The sequence below is a fragment of the Chlamydomonas reinhardtii genome, chromosome 16, assembly GCF_000002595.2.
Source record: "Chlamydomonas reinhardtii strain CC-503 cw92 mt+ chromosome 16, whole genome shotgun sequence".
Classification (NCBI taxonomy): Eukaryota; Viridiplantae; Chlorophyta; class Chlorophyceae; order Chlamydomonadales; family Chlamydomonadaceae; genus Chlamydomonas; species Chlamydomonas reinhardtii.
Genome location: NC_057019.1, coordinates 6790419 through 6810307, shown reverse-complemented (window position 1 = coordinate 6810307; position 19889 = coordinate 6790419). Strand labels below are relative to the sequence as shown.

Genomic DNA, 19889 nt, shown 5'->3' with positions numbered 1-19889 from the left:
GGAATTGTGTTCAGGCATTATCGGATTTAGATTGCCACTGTGAGGTCAGTTGCGTGGTGCCGAGTTGTGCACAGGGCCTCCAAGCCAGCAGTGTAAGCTGCGGATTATAAAGTGATGTATCAGAACGCCAGCTGAGGTGCAAGTTTAGCAAAACCATGCCTGCGGGCGAAAGTGGCGCTTCAAGGCCGAACAACCAGCGAGCGCTGCATTCGAGCTGGCACTTGCTGCAGAAGCTCAAAAAGGATAAAATATCACTCAGACTGCATCCACGAGCCAATCTGCGCTCCTCACAAACACCGCAGTCGGTTTGGCGGTTGGCCAATCTCGTCGTCTCCCTCCGCCCTTCAACCTGCACACCAGGGCACACCCTGCCCTTTCAGAGCTCTCCAAAGTGCTGCTCTACCCCCTCTCTTCCCTCTCTCTCCCCTCCCTCACATCTCTCTGCTGCTACCGCGACGTGTTTCGGCCCTTGTAGTAGTGGTTGCCATGTGTGTGTGTGGGCAGCAGCTCCAGCGCGTCGTACCGGCTGGCCTGGTACTGCCCGTACAGCAGCAGCAGCGTCAGCAGCGCCGAGGCCAGGAACAGCCCGTTGAACCACCTGGGGAGGAGGCGGGTATTGTTGTTGTGGTGCGCGGAGTTGCTCAAGGTTCAATGCAGGTTGGCAAGTGGTGCACAAGGATTGAAGGTGTTGCTGGGTAGAGCTGGGTTGCAAGGGCACAGCTGGATCGAGTGAACCAAGAGCATGCAGCACGCAGGCCGTCCCGCTCACATGACAAGCCTTTATTGCAATCCTGCGCCCCCACTTCCTGCGCGCCTGTGCCCACGCCCACCTAGGCGCGTATGGATACCTGGCGCTCCCTCCCTGCCAATCCCAAAGCCAAGCTTCCTCCACCGCAACGCCACGCTCGCTCCCACCCTCCACCCCAAAGCCACGCCCTCCCTCCCCCCCCCACCTGTGGAAGAACTGGAAGTCCAGCTGTCCACCCATGGCCGCGTCCATGCCGCGCCGGTACACCAGCGGCACGTTCTTGCGGATCAGCAGCAGGCTGGACACCGCGTAGAAGCCCGTCACCTGCAGGGGTAGGCGGGGCGGGCGGTGGCGGGTGGCGAGAGGCGTGTCGTGAAGGCAGACTGCTGGCTTGTGTGTGCAGGCAAATGGGTAATCCCAAAGCTTGGCAGCCGCAATGCCGACACCATAGTCCCCGCGCTCTACAACAGGTGGTAGGCACACAGGGCACCCCCACCCCGCCCCGCCCTGGCCCGGCCCCAGGCTCCCTGCCCCCCGCCCCTCCCCCGCCCGCCCTCACCTGCGCCAGCAGGAGCACCAGGCTTGAGGCCGTGCCGGCGCCCTTGACCCAGCTGAGCAGCTTGCGCAGGCTGCGCAGGAAGCCGCGCAGGGACATGGCACTGATGCCGCCGATGAAGGCCAGTGTCAGGTACTGAGGGGGGGGGGGGGCAGGGAGAGGGAGGTGAGGGAGAGCCAGGAGAGGAGGGAGGGAGGACAGGGGAGAGCCAGACAAGGCAAGCCGCCAGGTTGCTCGCCACGCCCATCCCAGCTCCAGGTTACTGGTGGGATTGGGTCGCGAACTGGCCATCCGAACCGCGAACCCAACCCTCAGACCCGAAATCGATTTCACCCAACCCCACTCCCTCCCGCCGCTTCTTTCTCCCTCTCCCCTCCTCCTCCTGCTCCCTGCTGCCCCTCCTCCTCCTCCCTGCTCCTCCTCCTCCTCCCTGCTCCTCCTCCCTGCTCCTCCTCCTCCTCCTGCTCCCTCCTCCTCCTCCTCTTCCTCCTCCCTCCCTGCTCCTCCTCCTCCTCCTCCTCCTGCTCACCTGGCTGAGCAGCTTCACGTCCACGTTGATGGAGCCGTGGCTGACCCAGTGCAGCCCAAAGGACAGCGCGCTGCCCACCGTGTCGCTGACCAGGTCCTCGCCGAAGATGAGCGCCTTGAAGCTGGTGTACATCCTGGGTGAGGGTGGTGGGTGGCAGTGGTTGTGGGGTTGCAGAGAGTTGCAGATAGTAAGGACAAGAAGTAGAGTACCGCGAAGGATGCTCCCGACTCCCCCATCCTCTCCACCGCCACGAGCCGACGACGCCCCTACGAGTATCACTCCTTCGCACCTTTCGCCTCTGCCTGTACTTTGCTAGCTCAGTTTGGTTTGGTTTAGCTTGGGCTGGTACTTATAACCTTCTCCTCCCCCTCCCTCCTCCTCCCTCCTCCCGCCTCCTCCCCCTCCTCCTCCTCCTCGGCCCCTCCTCCTACTCCTCCTCCCACCCTGCCTGCCCCCCTCCTCCACTTGCCCCACTCACTTGTACACGCAGTAGATGCTCATGGCGTACCCCAGCGCGTTCTTCACGTGCCCCGCCAGCGTGCGGCTCTCCAGCGCCCGCGCCCGCTCCGTCTTGAGCTCGGCCAGCTCAACAGCCAGCGTCCTGGCGGGGCCGGAGGGGAGTTACATTCATGACTAGTTAAGGAAGTGGTAGACGAGGAGGGAGGGGGGCGGCGGCGAGCGCGGGGTCCGTGCGCATGATTTATTGGAGGTGATGGAGGTGATGAACCAGGGCGGCGGTTTAAACTCGTCCACGCATGTCGCCATGAAGGACTGACTTGCTGGGCTTGCTGCTGGAGCGCTCCGTAGCGTGGTGCAGGACAAGTACAGTGCCTCCAGACCTGGCACGAGCCCCATGCCACCAACCAGACTTTGCCCCAGCCATCCCACCCCTCCCGGCCCCAGCCTCCCAAAGCCGCCGCCCGCACTCACTTGTACAGGCTCTCCAGCGAGCGCACCTCCGCCTCCAGCGCCCGCACTGTGTCCGCGGGCGTGGTGGGGTGCCCCCACGACATCAGCCCGCCCACCACACCGCCCAGCCGCGACACCAGCCCGCCGCCCTGCCCTCCATGCCCGCCGCCGCCGTGCCCGTTGCTGCCTCCTCCTCCGCCGCCTCCCCCGCCCAGCCCCAGCCCTAGGCCCAGGCTGCTGAGGGCGCTGCCGGACCCGGCCAGGGCACCGAGCTTCAAGGAGCCCAGCCCCTGTTTCCGCGCCTCCGCCATTCGCGCCATCTCTTGCCGCGCCAGGTCGATGCGCCGCTGCTTCTCCTCACACATGGACTGTGCCTGTGTGCGGAGGCGCAATCGCGTGTGTTTGTATGTGTTAGCGAGCCTAAGAGAGAGAGAGGGTAATTGTGTGCGTGCGTTGGGAGCATACAAGCACACGGAGAAAGGCTCGACACTGTGCTTGCAAGTTGCACGAATCCCTCACCCTTCTCCACTGTCCCCCAGCCTTACCACCCCCCGCCCCAGCCCCACCCCCCGATTCAATCACTCCGTTCTCCATGAACGGCTACCCCCGGTTCAGTTTGGGCTGGTATCTACCCCCCCCTCAGCTCCCAGCCCCAGCCCGGCTCCCCCCACCTGTCTGCACTGCTCCTCCATGGCCACGATCTCGAACGCCTCCACGGGCCGCACGAACAGCGACAGGTAGGAGTAGGGGAAGCTGACGGCGGCGTAGCCCGACAGCACTGCAATCATCCACGTGCCCATCACACCCACACGGCTGCGGGCAGGGGGTTGGCGCCGGGCGCCAGAGGGGGCGTTGGGTGTCGTAGAAGACAGGGGCACCGCCCCCCGTACCTCCCCACTCCCAAACCCCCGCCCCGCCCCAGTCCCATCACTCGCTTGCCTCAGTTTTCATGCTTACTTGCTTCCCAGCCCTAGCCCCCGCCCCAGCCACACCGGCGCCCCCTGGCAGCGCTCTCGCGTCGGCGCCACACCTCTCTCCTCTTCGCCGCCAACCCCGCCCCCCGTCAGTGCCCACCCTCTACCCACCTCTTGCCCTCTGCCTTCATACCCTTCTGGGTCTAAGTTCAGGCCTGTGGGCTGCCCCTTCCCCTTTCCCTTCCCCTTTCCCTTCCCCGCTCCCACCTCCCGCCTCCGCCCCTCCTCCGCCCACCTGATGGCCTGCTGCATGCGGAATATGCCGTCCGTGGGCGGCGGCACCCCCGGCAGGTAGTTGCCCAGGCGCCAGAAGCAGTACATGAAGCCCGCCCACACCAGCGCCGCGCCCACAGCCACCTGGCCCCGCCGCAGCGTGCCTGCGGCAGCAGCAGCAGGATAAGGGGAGGAGCAAGCAATGGGGAGACGAGGTAACAGGAGAGAAGGTTGCACAGGACAGAATGAAGTTGCTACGAAGCTGTTTCAAAGTTTCCTGCCTTCAGAGTTCTGTCCCCAGCGTCCCTGTCTCCCCAACCTCATTTCTGGGTCTTGTGGTGACCTGGCGCTGGAGATGAAGACCCCACCCAATCCAACCCTTGCCCTGCCTGCTGCCTGGCTCCCGCTTGCGCCCTCTTGCCTACCCCTCCCTCTCTCTCTGCCACCCCACACTGCCAACGCCATCCCCACCCCCTGCCGCACGCCCCGCGCCGCCGCACCCGCGCTGGCCAGCAGGCGGTAGCTGTGGTAGTACGGCAACACACCCAGCAGCAGGAGCAGCATGCCCCAGACAGACAGGTACCAGGCGCCCTGCCGCGTCCTGCGGTGTGGTGGAAGGGGGGACGAGGGGGAGGAGGGGGGGGGAGTGCGTGGCGCGGCGCGGCCGCGTCGGCAGAGAATCTAGGGCCGAATCGCGCAGGCCGGCGCCGGATGGAGGCTGACACTGCTAGAGGAAGACATGACAGTGAAGCTCACACAGCGGGATAAGGGTTGCGCATGAGTGCCTCAGCATGCAGCCGTGCGGGCGCCGGTGGACGAAGCGTCTGCGGCAGGCGAGCCCCCAACCCCACGGACCCGCGCTACGCACACACCCGGCATCCATGACGTCCACAATTTCGAACAGTACAAGCGAGATGAAGTTGCATGACAGCGCGAACACAAGCGACCATAGTGTCTGTGAGGGACAGGAGGGGAAGGGGTGAGCAGCTGCGCGGCTAAGCAGCTGCGCGGGAAGGCACACTGTGCGCTCTGGACACGCACCTGGACCTTATAGTCCCTCTCATCAAGGTTATTGTACAGACTGCGATTCAGGAACCACCAGCCCACTCCAAAGCAAGCGGCGAAACTGCCGAGGGCAATGCCCGCTCCCGCAACGTCCATCGCTCAGGAAGTAGTTGCTAGTTGTCAAAAGTAACTAGCATCTACGTTAGAGATTGCGCCGTGCTAGGCATCGGGCTTCCGGAGAAGGTTCCATTTTGCTTAACACTCTCGAACTCGTAAGTGGGACCCGCTCTGTATGCGCTCGCATGTGCAATGTGCAAATGAATACAAAGGAAATCTTAAGGAGACAGTCACTAGGCGAATGAGCGTCGAACAGTTTGGACTCCAGCCGCGCCTCAGCTTTGAAGTAAGAGCTTGGCCTAAAGTGGAGAAGACGAACGTATCTGAATATGCACGGAATGCTGGACTGTGCTAGGGTCAGGGTGGGATGGCACCGGCTGGGCGTGCACATGCCGTGATTACCGTCTCAGGTCGTGATTACCGTCTCAGGTCGCTTTAGCGCACGCATTGTTGTGGTCAAGTCTCTCCACCCAGTCCGGTCCCCCACACGGCGTAGGGGTCTCAACTCCACCAACTCCTGGCACACGCCAAGGGTGGGACGTAAGCCCCCCTGGCCACGCTTTACCCAGCAGCTGCAAGCGTCAGAGCGCTCCAACAAAGGCTCGAGTTAAAATCGAGGGGCCGCCGGACCGGACCAGTGGTCGTGGAAGCCCGGCGCGTGAATGTGCTAGACGTCAACGTCTAGAACCGAACCCCTGAACCGAACACGCGTGCAAGAACCGAACTGAACTGAATGGGCTCCCGAGCTAGATTATGCCCTATTCCGCCCCGACCCGGCTTCCCCGTGCCATGCACCTTACGAGGCTGCGTAGAGTTTCCACGGACTTTACTAGGGTGTGCTCATTTACACGCATTGCTCCTGGTGGAGATGGTGACACATCAAGACGAGGGAACCAGGAATCCAGTGTGCAGAGGATAGTTACATGCACTGCAAGTTGAGAACAGTTGGTAAACAGCCCTGACATCTTAAGGCCGGCACTCCTAGGTCCCTAGCAGGAGCACGCACCAGCGTGGGGACCACAGCCCTGAGCACCACGAACACAGCAGTTGCCACAATGCCGGGCGCATGCCCCATCCTACGGGCTACGCATTGTGTTTCATCGCGGGCCACCAAACCGTGTGATCACCATGAACGGCTATTGACATTTGGTCAAGCCGAGTGATGTGTAGTCACGTAAGCAGTATACATGTGTATCACTCGCGTCCAAGGAGTGCACATAATCACAGTGAACGGTGCTGCTGGCACTGTCACGCACGCTACAGCCAGGCCGGCCACAAGCACTCCTGCTTGCACCCCTGTGCTACCGCTGGCTGCCATCTCACGACCGGGCAGCTCACTCCTCAGGGCCACAGGCACAACCATACGCGGGGTCACGACGCCTTATCAGCGCGCCGCGCGCCGCTCACCAGACACCGCCTCACATTTGCGTGATGGCGCTCACGGCGGGGTCTCTCCCGCTGCCGTCCACGTAGCCGAACATGTCCATGTCCTGTCGGGCGGGGTCGTGTGTCGCGGAGCGGTGAGAGCCCGCGGCTGTAGCACAATAAGCAGGCAGTAAGCAGGCACGTCCAACTTGATGACTTGATGCCAGAGCGGGGCGCAGCGAGCTCGTGGCCTAGGACACGGTATCGTGGCGGGGCTGGGCGCATGGTTCACTGACACAGCGACATGTCTACCTCACAGCCTCGCCCAGACACCGGCATGGGTAGTTCCTGCACACTGCGACGCCTGCTTTGGTAACCCGAACGCAGGACACATGGGAACTCGCCCACTGGCCCCTTCCCTCCGCCGCACCTTGGTCATGAGGTTGAGTTGCACCTTGACGTGGCCACCTGACTGCACACGCGTGACTGCGGTGGCAGCAAACACAACACGTGAAATACTTCGTCTTCTGTCAATGTCAGGTCGCACGCGGAAGCTTGCCAACGCAAGTAACAATCTGGTGCTGCGTGTTTCCCGACTGCGCGCACCTTCCCGGCCCTCGCCGTAGCTGGGGAACTTGGGGTCGGAGAACTCGGCGGGCATGCCCGTGAGCCACGACGTGAACGACTGCAGAAGTGACGCCGAGCGCGGCCGGAACAGCCGCAGCTTGAGCGTGTACCTGTACAAACGCACACAAGCGAAAGTGCTCAGGCACCAGGCCCCAGCTATTCAGGCGTGAACGCGCAGCACCCAGAATGCACCACAGCCGGCACTAGGCTGTGGTGCTATGGTGCCGGCTGTGGTGCTATGCACCCCTTTATACGCAGCCTACCAACCACGCAACATATGCGCCGTTTGTCCTGCCTTATACGCCCTGGGTTGTCCGCGGCCAAGGCCCACTCGGACCCTCGCTCTCCGTCCGCTGTCCTCTCACCGGCCGGCCGCCATGGGTAGGTGTATGCATCCGTAGCCCTTGATGACGTCACGCCCGAACGAGTCCAGGCCATACACCGCCACCACCAGCTGCGGCCACCCGAACGCGTTCGTGGTCTTGTATGTGATGTCGATGGGGAAGTTCCAGACCAGTACGCCGTCGCGACCTGCGCGCCGTACAGAAGAGTCAATGTAGGTGGTGCCCTCAGTTGCGGGGCAATGCTTCTAGGCCACCTAGCAGGTTACTGCAGTGACGGTGATGGTGGTGGGGCTGGTGCGCGTACCTTCTGGCACACGTGCGGCCTGCGTGATGCCCTCCTCTAGCCCATCCAGTAATTGCCAGTCCTCGCCGGCAACAAATTGGAACTTCAGGTACGCGTTGGTGCACTCGGGGATCTGAAAAAGTGTACACAGCAGGTGGAATGAGCGAGCGTGTGTGCGGCTGCGTGCCCCCTCTGCTGCTGGCGAGAATCCAGCGTGGTTCCCTCGCCGCGACACCGGCCCGCTGCCCCCGCGCAAGAGACCCGCACCTCAGCGCACTCGAGTTGCCCCGTTGCTAGAATTGTGAAGGAGCTGGGCGCCGAGCTGTCGGCCATTCTGAGGGTTGTGAGGTCCCTTTCGCTAGAATGAAGGTGTGGTATGCCTCAACAGCAGCCTTTATTGGATATATGCTAAGATAAATGCGCTGAAAGCATTGCAGAAGATAGCCAGGTGCGTCTAGCTTCGTCTCGCGCTCAAGCTGTAGATTTGCAAGTAAGAGATCGTATGGAATCAATAAATGGATTCAGCAGAAATACCTGGTTGGAGTAAGCCCAAGAAGAGGTCCCGCTCGAGAGCTGTCAGCTGGGATGGATTTGGGCATGCGGAGCCTCGCTTCTTGCTCACCAGCAGCATGGCGCTCCTTGCTAGGGATCTGTGTGCATTAGAAATACCTGCTGAACACCAATAGGAAGACTCGTAAGGCCTTCCTGGTCAGCCCAGACTTATAGCTTAGAGGACACCCAACTCGCAGTATCTCCTATTTACCGACATCCTTTATCGCTGTATATCATATCATGAATCCTGGAGAACAACTGGTGCCTTCTTGAGCGGCCAAACTGGCGATGGAGGACGCCTCCGCAGGGCCTCCTCCGGTGCGTCGACAATCTGCCATGGATACCGTTGCTATAAACTGGAGGAGTGCTAATCAAAGGCCTTGGTCAAGGGGGTGGAACATGTTCTTTGCGCGTCTCGTTTCTACTCCGACCGCCGGTCTATACAACTGAACTACTGTAAAATTATTGTTGCGGCCTTATGCTGCAGGTCGATGACGGGGAGGTCCCTGCAGCGCCCGCGGACAGCAGCCCACTAGACGATGCTCCCGCGTCTTCAGGCGCAGAGCCTGGGGACGGTGGCTATGACGAGGGGGAACCACTAGATAACGAGCAGGCAGGGCCTGCGGATGTCGAGGGGCTCGATGACGCGGGCGAGCCTGGTGCTGCACCTGAGGATGGAGAGGAGGGCACCGGCGGGGAGGGTGAAGCAGGCGCGGGGGCGGAAGCGCCAGGCGATGGCGAGTCCCCAGAAGCAGCGGCTGAAGCGGAGGCAGCTGCTGCAGCCCCGCCACCGCCGGTTGAATTGGAGCCGCTACCAGAGGACTACGTGCCGGTCCGTGACCTGCCACCAATCCCTGAACCTTTCGCGCGCAACGAGGAGGGCAAGCCGGTGCCACTCGATGGCGTCGAGTCGTTGTTCCTTACAGGTCAGCACTGTTTACGGACGGGGAAGCGTCTGGCAATCAAGGCCGGGGGAAATCCTGCAGCATATGGTTTGCCGCTGAAGGGCCGGTCAGCCGCGGGGACCGGCCAGGGAGCGGGGTTCGCGGCGTTCCGTCGGCGCCAGATGGTCCCGGACTTGAGAAGCATGGTGCATGTTGCATCTAGCTCAGCGCCTATGACCTTAACGTATACTGCTGATGACATTGACACCTAGGAGACATGGTCGAGCTCGCCACGTTATGCGGATCTGGGTTGCGTGACAGTGTCTTACCGGATGCCGCTTGGTGCGCAGGCACCACCATTGAGCTTGTTGGTCTGAAGGAGCTGGGGGCTGCAAACGTCATGGGCGAGGTGTCGCGGGATGAGCTGCTTAAGGACATTCAGTTCCGCGGCGCCATCAGTGACTTCCATGCCTACAAGGCAAAGATCCAGGCCGCAGGTGCGCAGTAGCAGGGTTAGAGGCTGCGAGGCAACGCCAGGGCCGCCTTCAGGGCAGGGACTGTCGCCATGGTATGGCCACGTTCGCATGTGCGCATTAGCATATGCGCCGAGCTGGGAGGGAAGCTCAGCGTGCTGGCCACAGGACAGAACCCTGCCCGTGCTGATGTTGCGCGTATCCTGATCACCCCGGTGCCCTCAGACTACGAGCCACTGCTCGTGCGGTTCAATGAGGATGACGTGTACGGCGACGGCAACAACTTCGAGCTGGCGGTAACGGCGGCGGCGGCGGCGGTGTGGCGCGGTATTGGGGAGGAGGTGGCGCGGCGGGCGGCTCTGCTAGAGCTGGAGGCGGCGCATGCGGCGGCAGAGAAGGCCAAGCCGCGGTCAAAGCGCGTGCGGAAGGTCAAGCCATGGCAGAGCATGGGAAGTGAGGTGCGTGGCAAGGGCTGGAAAGGCGGGGCTCGGGGCGCTTACTGGTGCTGGGATATCTCGCTGCTGTGCAGGGCACAAATGCCACGGTCTTAACGCTCCCTGTGCTGTGTGGTACGGTGGTCGGGGCCGCAGGTGGACATAGAGGAGGCCTCGGTGCGGCCGCGGCGCGACCCCATCCGCCTGGTGGTGCAGCGGCGGCGGCGAGAGTTCAACCAGCCCAACGCCAAGCTGGCGGACAAGGACGCGCACGAGCTCTGGAACAGCAGCCAAATGGAGTGCCGCCCGTTCAAGGTGCGCGCGGGCAGGGACGTTGTAGGGTTGGAGGAAGATGGAGGAAAACAGGGACCGGCAAGGGAATGCAAGGGGATGTACGGCTGCAGGCCCACTGCTGACCGCATGTCTGCCGCTCACGCGCTCCCCCTCCACCGGTGCTCTTGTCCTTTTCCCGCAGGACCCCAATTTCGACATGCGGCGCATGGAGCAGGACGTGGCGGTGCAGGCGGTGGCGCCGCTGCGGGACGCCGCCACGCAGAGCACGGGCACGGTGCCGCCGCGGCCGGCCGTGACGCAGACGGAGCCGCTGGACCTGCCTCCCGAGGCCAAGCAGGACCTGGTGCGGCGGCCGCGCAACGCGCCCGGCAGCGTGGCGGACTTCCTGGAGCGCGTGCGGGACCAGTAAGTGCTGCTTCGGGGGAGGGGGCCTTCGGGGCCACGCCCCATGTAACACAAGTGCTAGGCTAGATGCTAGGCTCGGGCTTGGGCTTGGGCTGGGGCTGGGGCTGTCGTCCAACAGTAGGCTGTACCGTCTGGTAGATTGGCAGCATCGGGATGCGGTACAGTGCGCCGTTTGTCAACCGAGTCCCTCCAACAACTCTTTCCTCTCCCGGTGCAGGTGCGAGGTGGCGCTGGTGCAGAACGAGATCACCAACATCTTCCGCGACGACCTGTCCTCGCTCAACGACGAGGCGGACGGCGGCGGCGGCGGCAGCCGCAAGGAGACGCTGGTGTCGGAGGCGCAGTCCTTCACGCACCTCACCTACTCCAAAAACAAGGTGGTCTCCGCCATTCAGTGGCTGCCGCACCGCAAGGGCGTGGTGGCGGTGGCATGCACGGAGGCGCAGTCGCACGCGGAGCGCGTGGCCCGCATGGGCCGCACCGCGCCCGCGCACATCCTGCTGTGGAACTTCCGCGACCCCATTCATCCCGAGCTGGTGCTGCAGAGCCCCTGGGAGGTGTTCTCCTTCCAGTTCAACCCGCTACAGCCAGACCTGCTCACGGGCGGCTGCTACAACGGCCAGGTGGTGCTGTGGGACCTCAGCAGCGAGGCCGACCGGCTCAGCCGGAGAGCGGGCGGCGGCGCGGGAGCGGGCGCAGCCAAGAGCAGCGACGGCGCTGCCGCGGGCGCGGGCGGTAAAGGCGCGGACTCGACGCCGCCGTCTACGGCCCTGCCGGGCGGTGGCGGCGGCGGCGGTGGTGTTGACTCGACATCGGGTTCCAGCGCGGACGGCGACGCGCACATTCCGGTCATCAAGCACCGATTCATGACGGACACGCAGTTCAGCCACCACCAAGTGCGTGCCTCGTGCGAACGAGGCGGAGCGGGGTGGAGTGCGAGTGCAAAAGGAATAGCTGCTTGAAAAGCTGCAGAAGGATGCGTCTGAAGGATTCGGGCACAGAGTTGTGGGCACAGAACCGAGCCTGACCGTGGCGTTGTCTCGATCGTGCATCCTGTGTGTTTGCCTGACTCCCCTATCCTCTCCTCCGTACACCCCAGGTGGTGACCGACTTGCAGTGGCTGCCGGGCGTTGAGATCAGCCACCGCGGCAAGGTCACCAAGCTGGGCGAGGGCTCCAAGGAGTGCAACTTCTTCGCAACCATCGCTGCGGATGGCAAGGTGCGGAAGCCCAGCCACGTCAGCCTCTCAACACGACGCGCCCGCCGCTGTCGCTGCCGTCGTCACCGAGCCCGACACCGTGCACGTTGCCATGCTGCAAGCTCCCTGTTCTCTAAGCTGTTGGTTTTTGCGTGCGTGTCGGTTGGGCCGCCTGCAGGTTTTGTTCTGGGACGTGCGCGTTGAGAAGCTGCTGAAGAAGGGCAAGAAGGCGGACGAGCTGCTGGACCTTGTGTGGAAGCCCATCCACAGCGTGCACCTCATCAGCCTCATAGGTGGGCGCGGCTGTGCGCCGTGTTGAATGCACGCTGGTGCTGGCAACCGTCCTGCGCATGCACTGCCTGCATTTGCCTCCTGATCATGGCTGGCTGCACGCACGCTACTCCGCACAGCACACGTGCACACACGCACGCACGCACGGTCCTCATCTGAACTTGCGGGCGCATTCACACCCCTGCCCCTCCATCCTCTCCTCTCCTTTCCACGCAGGCATGGACCTGGGCGGCACCAAGCTGGCCTTCGATTTCCGCAAGCTGGAGCAGGGCATGTTCTACGCCGGCTCCTTTGACGGCGAGCTGGTGTACGCCGATTTCGTCAAGCCCGAGGGCGAGGAGAACCCTGACTACGCCAAGAGCTGCTTGCAGGTGCGGGCGCGGTTGTGGCTCTTGATGAAAGCAAGTTGCCAGCGTCGCGTTGGCGAGTCGAGCCTAGACCATGTTACGGAGGCTTGGATGCTGGTGAGAGGTAGTGAGCGGCATGCCTGACTTACGCATCTTATGGTGGGACCTACTACAGGCGCACGTGGGCCCGGTCATTGCGCTGGAGCGGTCGCCGTTCTTCGACGACATCGTGCTCACGTGCGGCGACTGGCAGTGGCAGATCTGGCAGGAAGGGCAGTCCACGCCGCTGTTCCAGTCCGGCTACGCGCAGGACTACTACACGGCGGGTGAGGCCGCCACAGCGTGATTCATCACACCTGGCTCGCCGCCGCGTTTGCACGTTCATCGCCTGCTGCACACATGCATGCGCACACGGGCTGACCACCCTCCCTGACACTGCTGCTGCCCGCGCCTCAACCCCTGCAGCCTGCTGGAGCCCCACCCGGCCCGCGGTGCTGTACCTGGCCGACCAGAGCGGCAGCCTGGAGGTGTGGGACCTGCTGGATCGCTCCCACGAGCCCTCCATCCGCGTCACGCTGGCCGCCACGCCCATCATGTCGCTGTCCTTCAACCCAATGCCCACGTCCGCCTCCGCGGCGCAGCAGGCCGCGCAGCAGCTGCTCGCCGTCGGCGACGCAACAGGTGCGTGCTGATGTGCAACGGGCTGTCAATCTTTGACTACCGTATGCTGCACGAGCAATGTCCCGTCGTTTTCTCGCCGCGGTGCGCACTTGCCATGCGGACTTCTTGTCGTAGTTGTGTCCTGAGTAAACCTGATGACGTGGTGGCGGGTTGCAGGCGTGCTCCGCATCATGGAGCTGCCCCGCAACCTTCGGCGGCCCGTGCACAACGAGAAGAAGCTGATGGGCACGTGGCTGGAGCGCCAGCAGGCGCGGCTCGCAGACGTCGGCGCGCGGCAGCCGGTGCGCACGTCGGCGCGCAAGGAGGCCGAGGTGCGTCCGGGCCCGCGTTTGCGCTTACGTCTGGGTCCTTGCGGGACATTATCAACCCAGCAGGCGCTGCATGTGGCCACGCCCCGCGTCGGACTTGGTATCTTGGTGGTCAAGGCTTCCACAGCCTACACGCTTGTCCCAAGCTGACCTTCACTCACCGCCACGTGCTGTCCTACCACAGGAGCGCAAGAAGGAGGCGGAATCCGCGGCGCTGGCAGAGGCGGCCGCGAAGGAGGCGGCCGCCAAGGACGCCGCGGCGGCAGCAGCAGCAGGCATGCCGCTGCCCACGGCCAACGAGCGCAAGAAGGACAAGGGGCCGCCGCCGCCTGAGTTTGATGAGAAGGCGGAGCAGGAGTACCTCAAGCTAGAGGCGAGGTTCAAGGCGCAGCTGGGGCTAATGCCGGCCGAGGCCAACGGCGGACCGGGGCACTAAGGCTGGCTGCTTATGGAAGGGCTGGGCGGAGAGGTGCGTGGCGCCCAGCGACGCTGTGGTAGTGTGAAGCGTGCTTGAGGGCAGCCAGGCCGCAGCCACAGCTGGATGCATGCGCGGCGACAGCGGGACGATGGAGGCGGTCCAGGCGGGTCAGCAGGGCCGTGTCTGAGGCGGGCGCAAGCTACGTGCGCGTGCGTGTAAGGCCTGGGGTTGGGCGTGCTTGGGCGCGTGCGAATGCGGAAGCGGTGGGGAGAATTTAGTGAGAAGCAAGTGTTGCTGGTGGACGAGGGAGGACTGTACCCTGTGTGGGGGCGGCAGCGTATGGAATGCTGCTGAAAGCGTGATGGCACGCAGTGTAAGGCTGGGAGGTATCAGGACACACAGCCTGACGCAGCCTTGCGCACCGGTGTCACACAGCCTGTCGTCAGTCATCTTCTGGAGGTCGGCAGGACCTGAGCTTATGCCTGCGCTCTGTACTTTGAATGGAATATATGTTGCCATAGATACACCAATATTTTTAAGGTCCTGAATGCGCCAAGACATTACTCTATTGCCGATGAGGAAACTAACACTTTCTGGGCACCAACAGTTCGCCCGGTGAATTGGCTCAGCCAAACAACATTCTTGCAAGCTTGAATTCTTCCATATACATCAATAAAGGCCCGGAGACTCAAACGTGCCGCCACAACCTAGGCCTGCCTAAATGTGGGTTTGACGTTGCTGCGTCCGCCTTACTCGCTCCAACGTGCTTCTGAGTGCTAATACATCCGTAGAATGACTGCGTGACGCTGAAACGACAGGGATGTGGGGCCTTGTCAGCTCCGAGTTGCAAACCTCCGAGGCAGAGACGCCCGGCTTAAAGCTGCCGGCACTGAGGGCAGGATGGCAAGCCTTGAAAGAGAAGCTGGGAGTCGCGCGTGCAAGTGACACCCTAGTGGTCCAGCGCCGGAGACAGGGGGACAGCGACGACGGGGACAGCGACGACGGCGACGATGACTTTAGCGAATTCAAGTTTTTTAACAGCAATGATAAGCGGAGTGCTCCTGTGGTGCCCTCGGGTGCGGGGAAAAGCTCCACGAGTGCTATTGCATCCGTCTTACTACGGTCAGGCGACTATGGTGACAGCGGCCAGGCACCTAAGCGCGAGCGCTTTGCTGCCGTGTCGTCCAAGGCGCTGCAGGCGCGAATAACAGACAGGGTCAACAGCTACGGCGCGAACGGACCGCTGGAAAGCAGCCCACCCGGTGCCACGGACACCGTCGGACACGGGCGGGCGCCAGAGGGCATCCTGGCGATGTCGCAGTCCTTTCGCAACGGCGTCCGGGCCCACCGTGGATCGTGGGGCGACGGCTCTGGCCTCACTCTGAAAATTTCGTCAGACGCAGCGCCGAGGGCTGTCCAGCGCGAGAGCGGCACGGCCACGCCTTCGCCAGCCGCGACGCCCTCAGGCGCAAGCCGCACCAGCGACGCCTATTGGGCGACTAGCCCCTCGCACCAGCACCTGCAACCACAAAGCGCCGGGCTGCGTGGCCTGTCGCCATCGAGCTCCAACCCGCACGCACGGGACCAGCCGCTCAGCGCATCGGGCCAGCAGCTGCTTGTGGTGTCGGCGGCGCTGCCGCCCCTGATGCGGAGGTCGAGCTGGTCACTTGAGGATTATGACGTCAGTCGGCTGATGGCAAAAACTAGCTCCTACGCCATGCAGCGGGTGCGTACGTGGCGGGTGTGGAAGTTGGCGCGTTACGCCGTGGGCTCGGGAACTAAGAGGCTGCGGGTCAGTGGGTGCGATGACGCGGGGTATGTGGTTTAAGCCCGGTCATGCGGTCACGGCCGGAGTGCCTTCCCTGCGTGTTCCTTTTTGCGCTGTGTAGGCGACCTGCATGCAGTCTGGGTTGCCGGTATGTCTCAAGATGTACAACATGATGACCTTCTCCCGGGAGTCCTTCAACATGTGAGTTTCGTGGGCGGCAGTTGCCGAAAGTACGTGGGTCAGTAGCCGTAAGTACGCGGGACATTTGCTCGGACACTACCGATTGAGCGGGTCGGGCGTTATGCCATGCCCCTGCAACTGTACCGTATCGCCTGTACCCAACGCCTTTCCGTTGTCTGCGGTACACAGGCTGCGCCAGGAGGTGGAGCTGCAGGCCAGGCTGGTTCACAAGCACGTTCTGAAGATGTTTGGGGCCTTCGTGGTGGGTGCTGTAAATCTGTCATGGTGGCATACTGGCATGCCAAGGGAGTCAGGGTGGAATGCATTCGGGTGGGCGGGGAGTAAGTAGGTGATTGCAGCAGGTGAGAAACTGCGGCGGAGACGTCAAGCGAGGTGTTTACATTCGAATGTGCCCCCACAGCTGCCTGCTCAGCACAAAGACTGTGGTCCTGGTGTCCTCTGCGCCGTACAGGACGACGGTCAGTTCGTTGTCGTGTACGAGCACCCACCGCGTGGCGACCTTGCGGCAGTGATGGAAAGGTTCAGGCTGGGAGCCGCTGAGGTGCGTGGTTCACGGACAGGCACGAAACGGGCGGACATGGGTGCGCTAGCTCCAATATGGTGGGTGGCCATCAAGGCGCTCGATCGTCAACTGAACCTGGCCTTGCTCCACATCCCACAACTCGCAGGTCGCGGACGTGGTCATTCGGCCGCTGCTGTCCGCCCTCGCCTTCATGCATTCGCGCGGCGTGTGCCACGGCAACATCAAGGTGCGTTGGCCTGGTCCCCATGCCTGCAGGCCGAATGACCTGGCTGGAAGCCGAAAGAAATCTAAAGCGTGTCGATCTGACTACTGATGTACCCTTTTTTCCACCCACAGGGTGAATGTATCTTGTTCATGCAGGACTGGCGATTGGCGCTCACAGGTGCGAGGGTGTGGGGCTGAAGTTGGGGTCCCTCACGTACACGGATGTGCAGCCAATATGGCGATACGTCCTCACATTCACCTCCGCTCCGCCCCCTCCCGCCCTTCCGTCCCTCCAGGCTTGGCTTCCGCAACTAACTTTGCCCCGGCGAGCCACAGCCGACGGCACCGGCGCAACGATTCCGATGGCTGCAGCAGCCAGCACCAGCACTACCAGGGCAGCACCGCCGTGCGCAGTGCCAGCATGATGCAAGGCGGCAGCCGCAGCAGCCGCAGCAGCCGCAGCAACATGGGCGCGGCAACAACCGCCCTGCTCAACACCGCGCCCGAGCTCGTGCACGGCTCCCGTTCTGGCGGGGGCGGCGCGGCGCTTGTGGATGAGGGCAGCTGGAGCGGAGGCGGAGGCGGCGACATTGACTATTTCAATGATCCGGAATTTGCCGGCAAGGCCGCGGCTGACGTGGCAATGGTGGGGCGTCTGACGTATGAGCTGCTTGTGGGCTGCCCGCCGCCCATCCGCCTTGCGGACATGGATGACGATGACGCAAATGACGCGCTGGAGGAGGATGACAGCGATGCGGGCGGCGGCTACGATGACGGCGGCGGCGACGCAGGCCGGTGGCGCAGCCAGGCGCGCATGGTGTCGTGTCCGGAGCACCTGCACTTTCCGTCGTCAGTGCCGCCGCAGGCGCGGCGCTTCATCCGCTGCATGCTTGCGCACGACGCGTTTGACCGGCCGCTGGCATCTGACCTGCTGCGTGACCCCTGGCTGCTGGCGATGGCGCAGACGGCTCGGCGGCGCTCGAGTGAGATGCGGCGGTAGCAGCGGCAACGTGCCGGAGGGAGCGGCCAGGGCAGTGGGGGTGCGAGTGAGGCCGTGGTGAGGCCTCGGCAAGGTCATATTGGGAAATAACGTGAGAGCTGAAACGAGCAAGAGCGCGGCGGGCTGCGCGATTCTTGCTGGACTGCATGTCATTCATAGTATTCGTACTCGTATTCAGTGGTTCGTTGCAATAAGGTGATGCCGTGTTGGGAAGCAATCGTCGGGCATGTGAGTGGTTCACTGGCGCGTGTAGGATTCTGTGATGGATGGGCCCTTCTCTGTATAACAATTCATCAGCTTCGGGCATTGTTCATTTAGAACCTTGGAATGCCGTGAATATCCCAAATGAGTCCCTGCTAAAGACGTACGACTGGTTGCCTAAGGGATTTGGACTGTGTGAAGCGCCTGGAGAACTCAAGAAGGATGCAAACGGAGTTGTGGAGGACACGTGCGATACTATGACATGTGCTGGAGCCTCGGGCGAGCTGAGTCGTGAAGACGTAGTGATCGTTGTTGAGTGCCAGGACCATTTACGGCACACAAGCACAGGTGTGCGAGAGGGGCGTGTCAAGATTTCAATGCTAGCGGGTGCGTGGTGCCAGTGGTGCTGAGCAGGCACGGCCCCTCCAGACCACAATAAACCGTAGACTCAGCCATGGAGGTTTCAATAATCGTACACTGATATGTGCAGCGGCTGTGTGGAGGGGACGTGACGGCCGCAGGCCGGAACAGGGGTGATCAATGGAATGGGTGAGTCGTAAGTGCCGCTGTTTGAGGGTGCCCTGTGAGCGCAGTAACTTTGGTCGACAGTGTATGTAGCGCCTGTAACAGGAGCACATCCCGTGCGGCGGAATATTTTGCTGTGCCGGAGCCGAAACGTGGGCTGGGGGCAACAGCAACATCACCCCGCACGCTGTGACAGCGGAACATGCGGTGCGGCGGAATATTTTTGCTGTGCCGCAGCCGAAACGTGAGCTGGGGGCACCAGCAACCTTACCCCGCACGCTGTAACAGCGGCGCATGCCGTGCGGCGGAACATTTTGCTGTGCCGGAGCCGGAATGTGGGCTGGGGGCAACTGCAGCCGCATTTGGCACGCTGCAGCAGGACAAGCTTGTTTGCCATTGCACCAGATGCCCAGTACCAGCCATGTGTACCAAGCTGTGCGTTTGTGTGGAGTTCCTGTTTTGAGATGGATGCACGGCACGAATGAGGATTGAGGGATTGCTGACACGGCCTGCCACACCCCTGGCCTGACACGAACCGTGCATAGGTCGGGGGCGGAGCCCCCGGAAAAATTGTGGGATGAAAGATGCGGCGGCAGCGGACTGCTGATAATTAAGGATGCCCTTTTTCGGACATCTGTCACTGGCGCCGCCCCTGCCTTCTTAAGATACGAGCACTGCTCTAACGACCACACCGGCCGCGACATGGCGGACGGCAGCGCGGGAGACACCGCAAGCAGCTTGGACTGGGCGGCGGCGACGGCGGCACCAACCCAACTATGGCACCGACCCAACACTAAGGCCTGGACCGTGTACCAGGGAGTAGCTAGCATATGATCAGCGAGGCTCAGCACTTTGCAGTGGCAAAGTTGCACGCACCCGCACGCGGCTTGTGGCGCATACGCTGCTTGTCGTGCTGTGGTGGGAAGGCCGTGTTGCGGTGGAGGGGCTGTGTTGGACAGTGCGTTATGCAGTTACCACCAGTGCAAGATTGAGAAGGCGCCGATGCGCTGTGTGAGGTTGCACAGTGCGTGACTCCGCTATAACGTTTTGAATACTGCGGGGTAGACTTTTCCAAGAGTTGCGTGCCGTTGTGGTGCACTCCTTCAGAAGAAAGGGCTTCCCTGACCTGCTGGCTAGCGGATAGATGCTCGCCTGATTCGTGAAGGCTCTTGTGCCCAAGTGCTCCTCACGCATGCGCAAGGCGGGGCTATGCGCTGCTGCGACCTGATAATGGTGGAGAGACCGAGGTTGCTAAGGCGCGCCCGTGTTAAGTTGTCGTCCGAGTTCCCGATCACTTAACACGGGCGCGCCTCGACACCCTGAGTGCCTGGAATGTATGGGGCGCCTGGATGGGGACCTGGCGTGAATGTGGTGTCAGAAGGCGGACCGCTGCGGGCCAAACACGCATGTATGACACACACATAATGCGGATGTCTGGACGGAAAGTGCACACGTCGGCCACCCCGCGGTGGCTTCGGCGATGTCTCCGGGTGGCGATGCCTGCAGCCCATC

General features: G+C 62.5%; 4 protein-coding genes across 6 annotated transcripts; 2 read left to right on the top strand and 2 right to left on the bottom strand.

Moving 5' to 3' along the window:
- Positions 1 to 18: 18 nt before the first annotated feature.
- On the bottom strand, positions 19 to 5370 carry CHLRE_16g674739v5 (uncharacterized protein). 2 transcript variants are annotated; one of them, XM_043071248.1, is made up of 11 exons: positions 4971 to 5370; positions 4802 to 4884; positions 4430 to 4530; positions 3952 to 4093; positions 3414 to 3555; positions 2764 to 3116; positions 2312 to 2434; positions 1834 to 1966; positions 1308 to 1439; positions 954 to 1072; positions 19 to 598 (listed from the first exon to the last, which is right to left on the bottom strand). In XM_043071248.1, exons 1-11 carry the CDS (start codon positions 5088 to 5090, stop codon positions 448 to 450), a joined length of 1599 nt encoding a protein of 532 aa, XP_042916196.1. In that variant the 5' UTR covers positions 5091 to 5370; the 3' UTR covers positions 19 to 447. The 2 variants fall into 2 exon arrangements, with proteins under 2 accessions (XP_042916196.1, XP_042916195.1); XM_043071249.1 differs by having other exon boundaries at positions 189 to 598.
- A 588-nt stretch (positions 5371 to 5958) lies between these two features.
- On the bottom strand, positions 5959 to 8205 carry CHLRE_16g674627v5 (uncharacterized protein). The gene is made up of 6 exons (XM_001695843.2): positions 7938 to 8205; positions 7692 to 7803; positions 7409 to 7574; positions 7023 to 7153; positions 6847 to 6902; positions 5959 to 6541 (listed from the first exon to the last, which is right to left on the bottom strand). The coding sequence occupies exons 1-6, from the start codon at positions 8001 to 8003 to the stop codon at positions 6470 to 6472; spliced, it is 603 nt and encodes a 200-aa protein (XP_001695895.1). The 5' UTR covers positions 8004 to 8205; the 3' UTR covers positions 5959 to 6469.
- Positions 8206 to 8341: 136 nt separating this feature from the next.
- On the top strand, positions 8342 to 14344 carry CHLRE_16g674515v5 (uncharacterized protein). Its single transcript, XM_001695734.2, has 14 exons — positions 8342 to 8540; positions 8710 to 9148; positions 9457 to 9603; positions 9805 to 10037; positions 10170 to 10328; positions 10489 to 10712; positions 10930 to 11608; positions 11812 to 11931; positions 12089 to 12203; positions 12418 to 12572; positions 12724 to 12874; positions 13014 to 13229; positions 13386 to 13540; positions 13722 to 14344. Exons 1-14 carry the CDS (start codon positions 8511 to 8513, stop codon positions 13971 to 13973), a joined length of 3075 nt encoding a protein of 1024 aa, XP_001695786.1. The 5' UTR covers positions 8342 to 8510; the 3' UTR covers positions 13974 to 14344.
- A 156-nt stretch (positions 14345 to 14500) lies between these two features.
- On the top strand, positions 14501 to 19826 carry CHLRE_16g674403v5 (uncharacterized protein). 2 transcript variants are annotated; one of them, XM_043071242.1, is made up of 7 exons: positions 14501 to 15681; positions 15845 to 15924; positions 16093 to 16165; positions 16376 to 16465; positions 16593 to 16673; positions 16784 to 16829; positions 16948 to 19826. In XM_043071242.1, the coding sequence occupies exons 1-7, from the start codon at positions 14776 to 14778 to the stop codon at positions 17649 to 17651; spliced, it is 1980 nt and encodes a 659-aa protein (XP_042916194.1). In that variant the 5' UTR covers positions 14501 to 14775; the 3' UTR covers positions 17652 to 19826. The 2 variants fall into 2 exon arrangements, with proteins under 2 accessions (XP_042916194.1, XP_001695787.2); XM_001695735.2 differs by having other exon boundaries at positions 16948 to 19003.
- Positions 19827 to 19889: the final 63 nt, after the last annotated feature.

Bases quoted from the DNA above. Each gene is read 5' to 3' on its own strand.
- CHLRE_16g674739v5 (XM_043071248.1), bottom strand. From the start codon at position 5,090: ATGGACGTTGCGGGAGCGGGCATTGCCCTCGGCAGTTTCGCCGCTTGC. The intron at 4,531-4,801 runs GTGTGTGCGTAG...ACCACACCGCAG, and splicing joins GTGGACGTCATGGATGCCGG to GACGCGGCAGGGCGCCTGGT. The intron at 4,094-4,429 runs GTGCGGCGGCGC...CTGCTGCCGCAG, and splicing joins CCGCCTGCTGGCCAGCGCGG to GCACGCTGCGGCGGGGCCAG.
- CHLRE_16g674627v5 (XM_001695843.2), bottom strand. From the start codon at position 8,003: ATGGCCGACAGCTCGGCGCCCAGCTCCTTCACAATTCTAGCAACGGGG. The intron at 7,575-7,691 runs GTACGCGCACCA...TACGGCGCGCAG, and splicing joins GGCCGCACGTGTGCCAGAAG to GTCGCGACGGCGTACTGGTC. The intron at 6,903-7,022 runs GTGCGCGCAGTC...CTGCCACCGCAG, and splicing joins CTACGGCGAGGGCCGGGAAG to TCACGCGTGTGCAGTCAGGT.
- CHLRE_16g674515v5 (XM_001695734.2), top strand. From the start codon at position 8,511: ATGGAGGACGCCTCCGCAGGGCCTCCTCCG. The intron at 10,329-10,488 runs GTGCGCGCGGGC...CTTTTCCCGCAG, and splicing joins TGGAGTGCCGCCCGTTCAAG to GACCCCAATTTCGACATGCG. The intron at 11,609-11,811 runs GTGCGTGCCTCG...CGTACACCCCAG, and splicing joins CGCAGTTCAGCCACCACCAA to GTGGTGACCGACTTGCAGTG.
- CHLRE_16g674403v5 (XM_043071242.1), top strand. From the start codon at position 14,776: ATGTGGGGCCTTGTCAGCTCCGAGTTGCAAACCTCCGAGGCAGAGACG. The intron at 15,925-16,092 runs GTGAGTTTCGTG...TGCGGTACACAG, and splicing joins TCCCGGGAGTCCTTCAACAT to GCTGCGCCAGGAGGTGGAGC. The intron at 16,674-16,783 runs GTGCGTTGGCCT...TTCCACCCACAG, and splicing joins TGTGCCACGGCAACATCAAG to GGTGAATGTATCTTGTTCAT.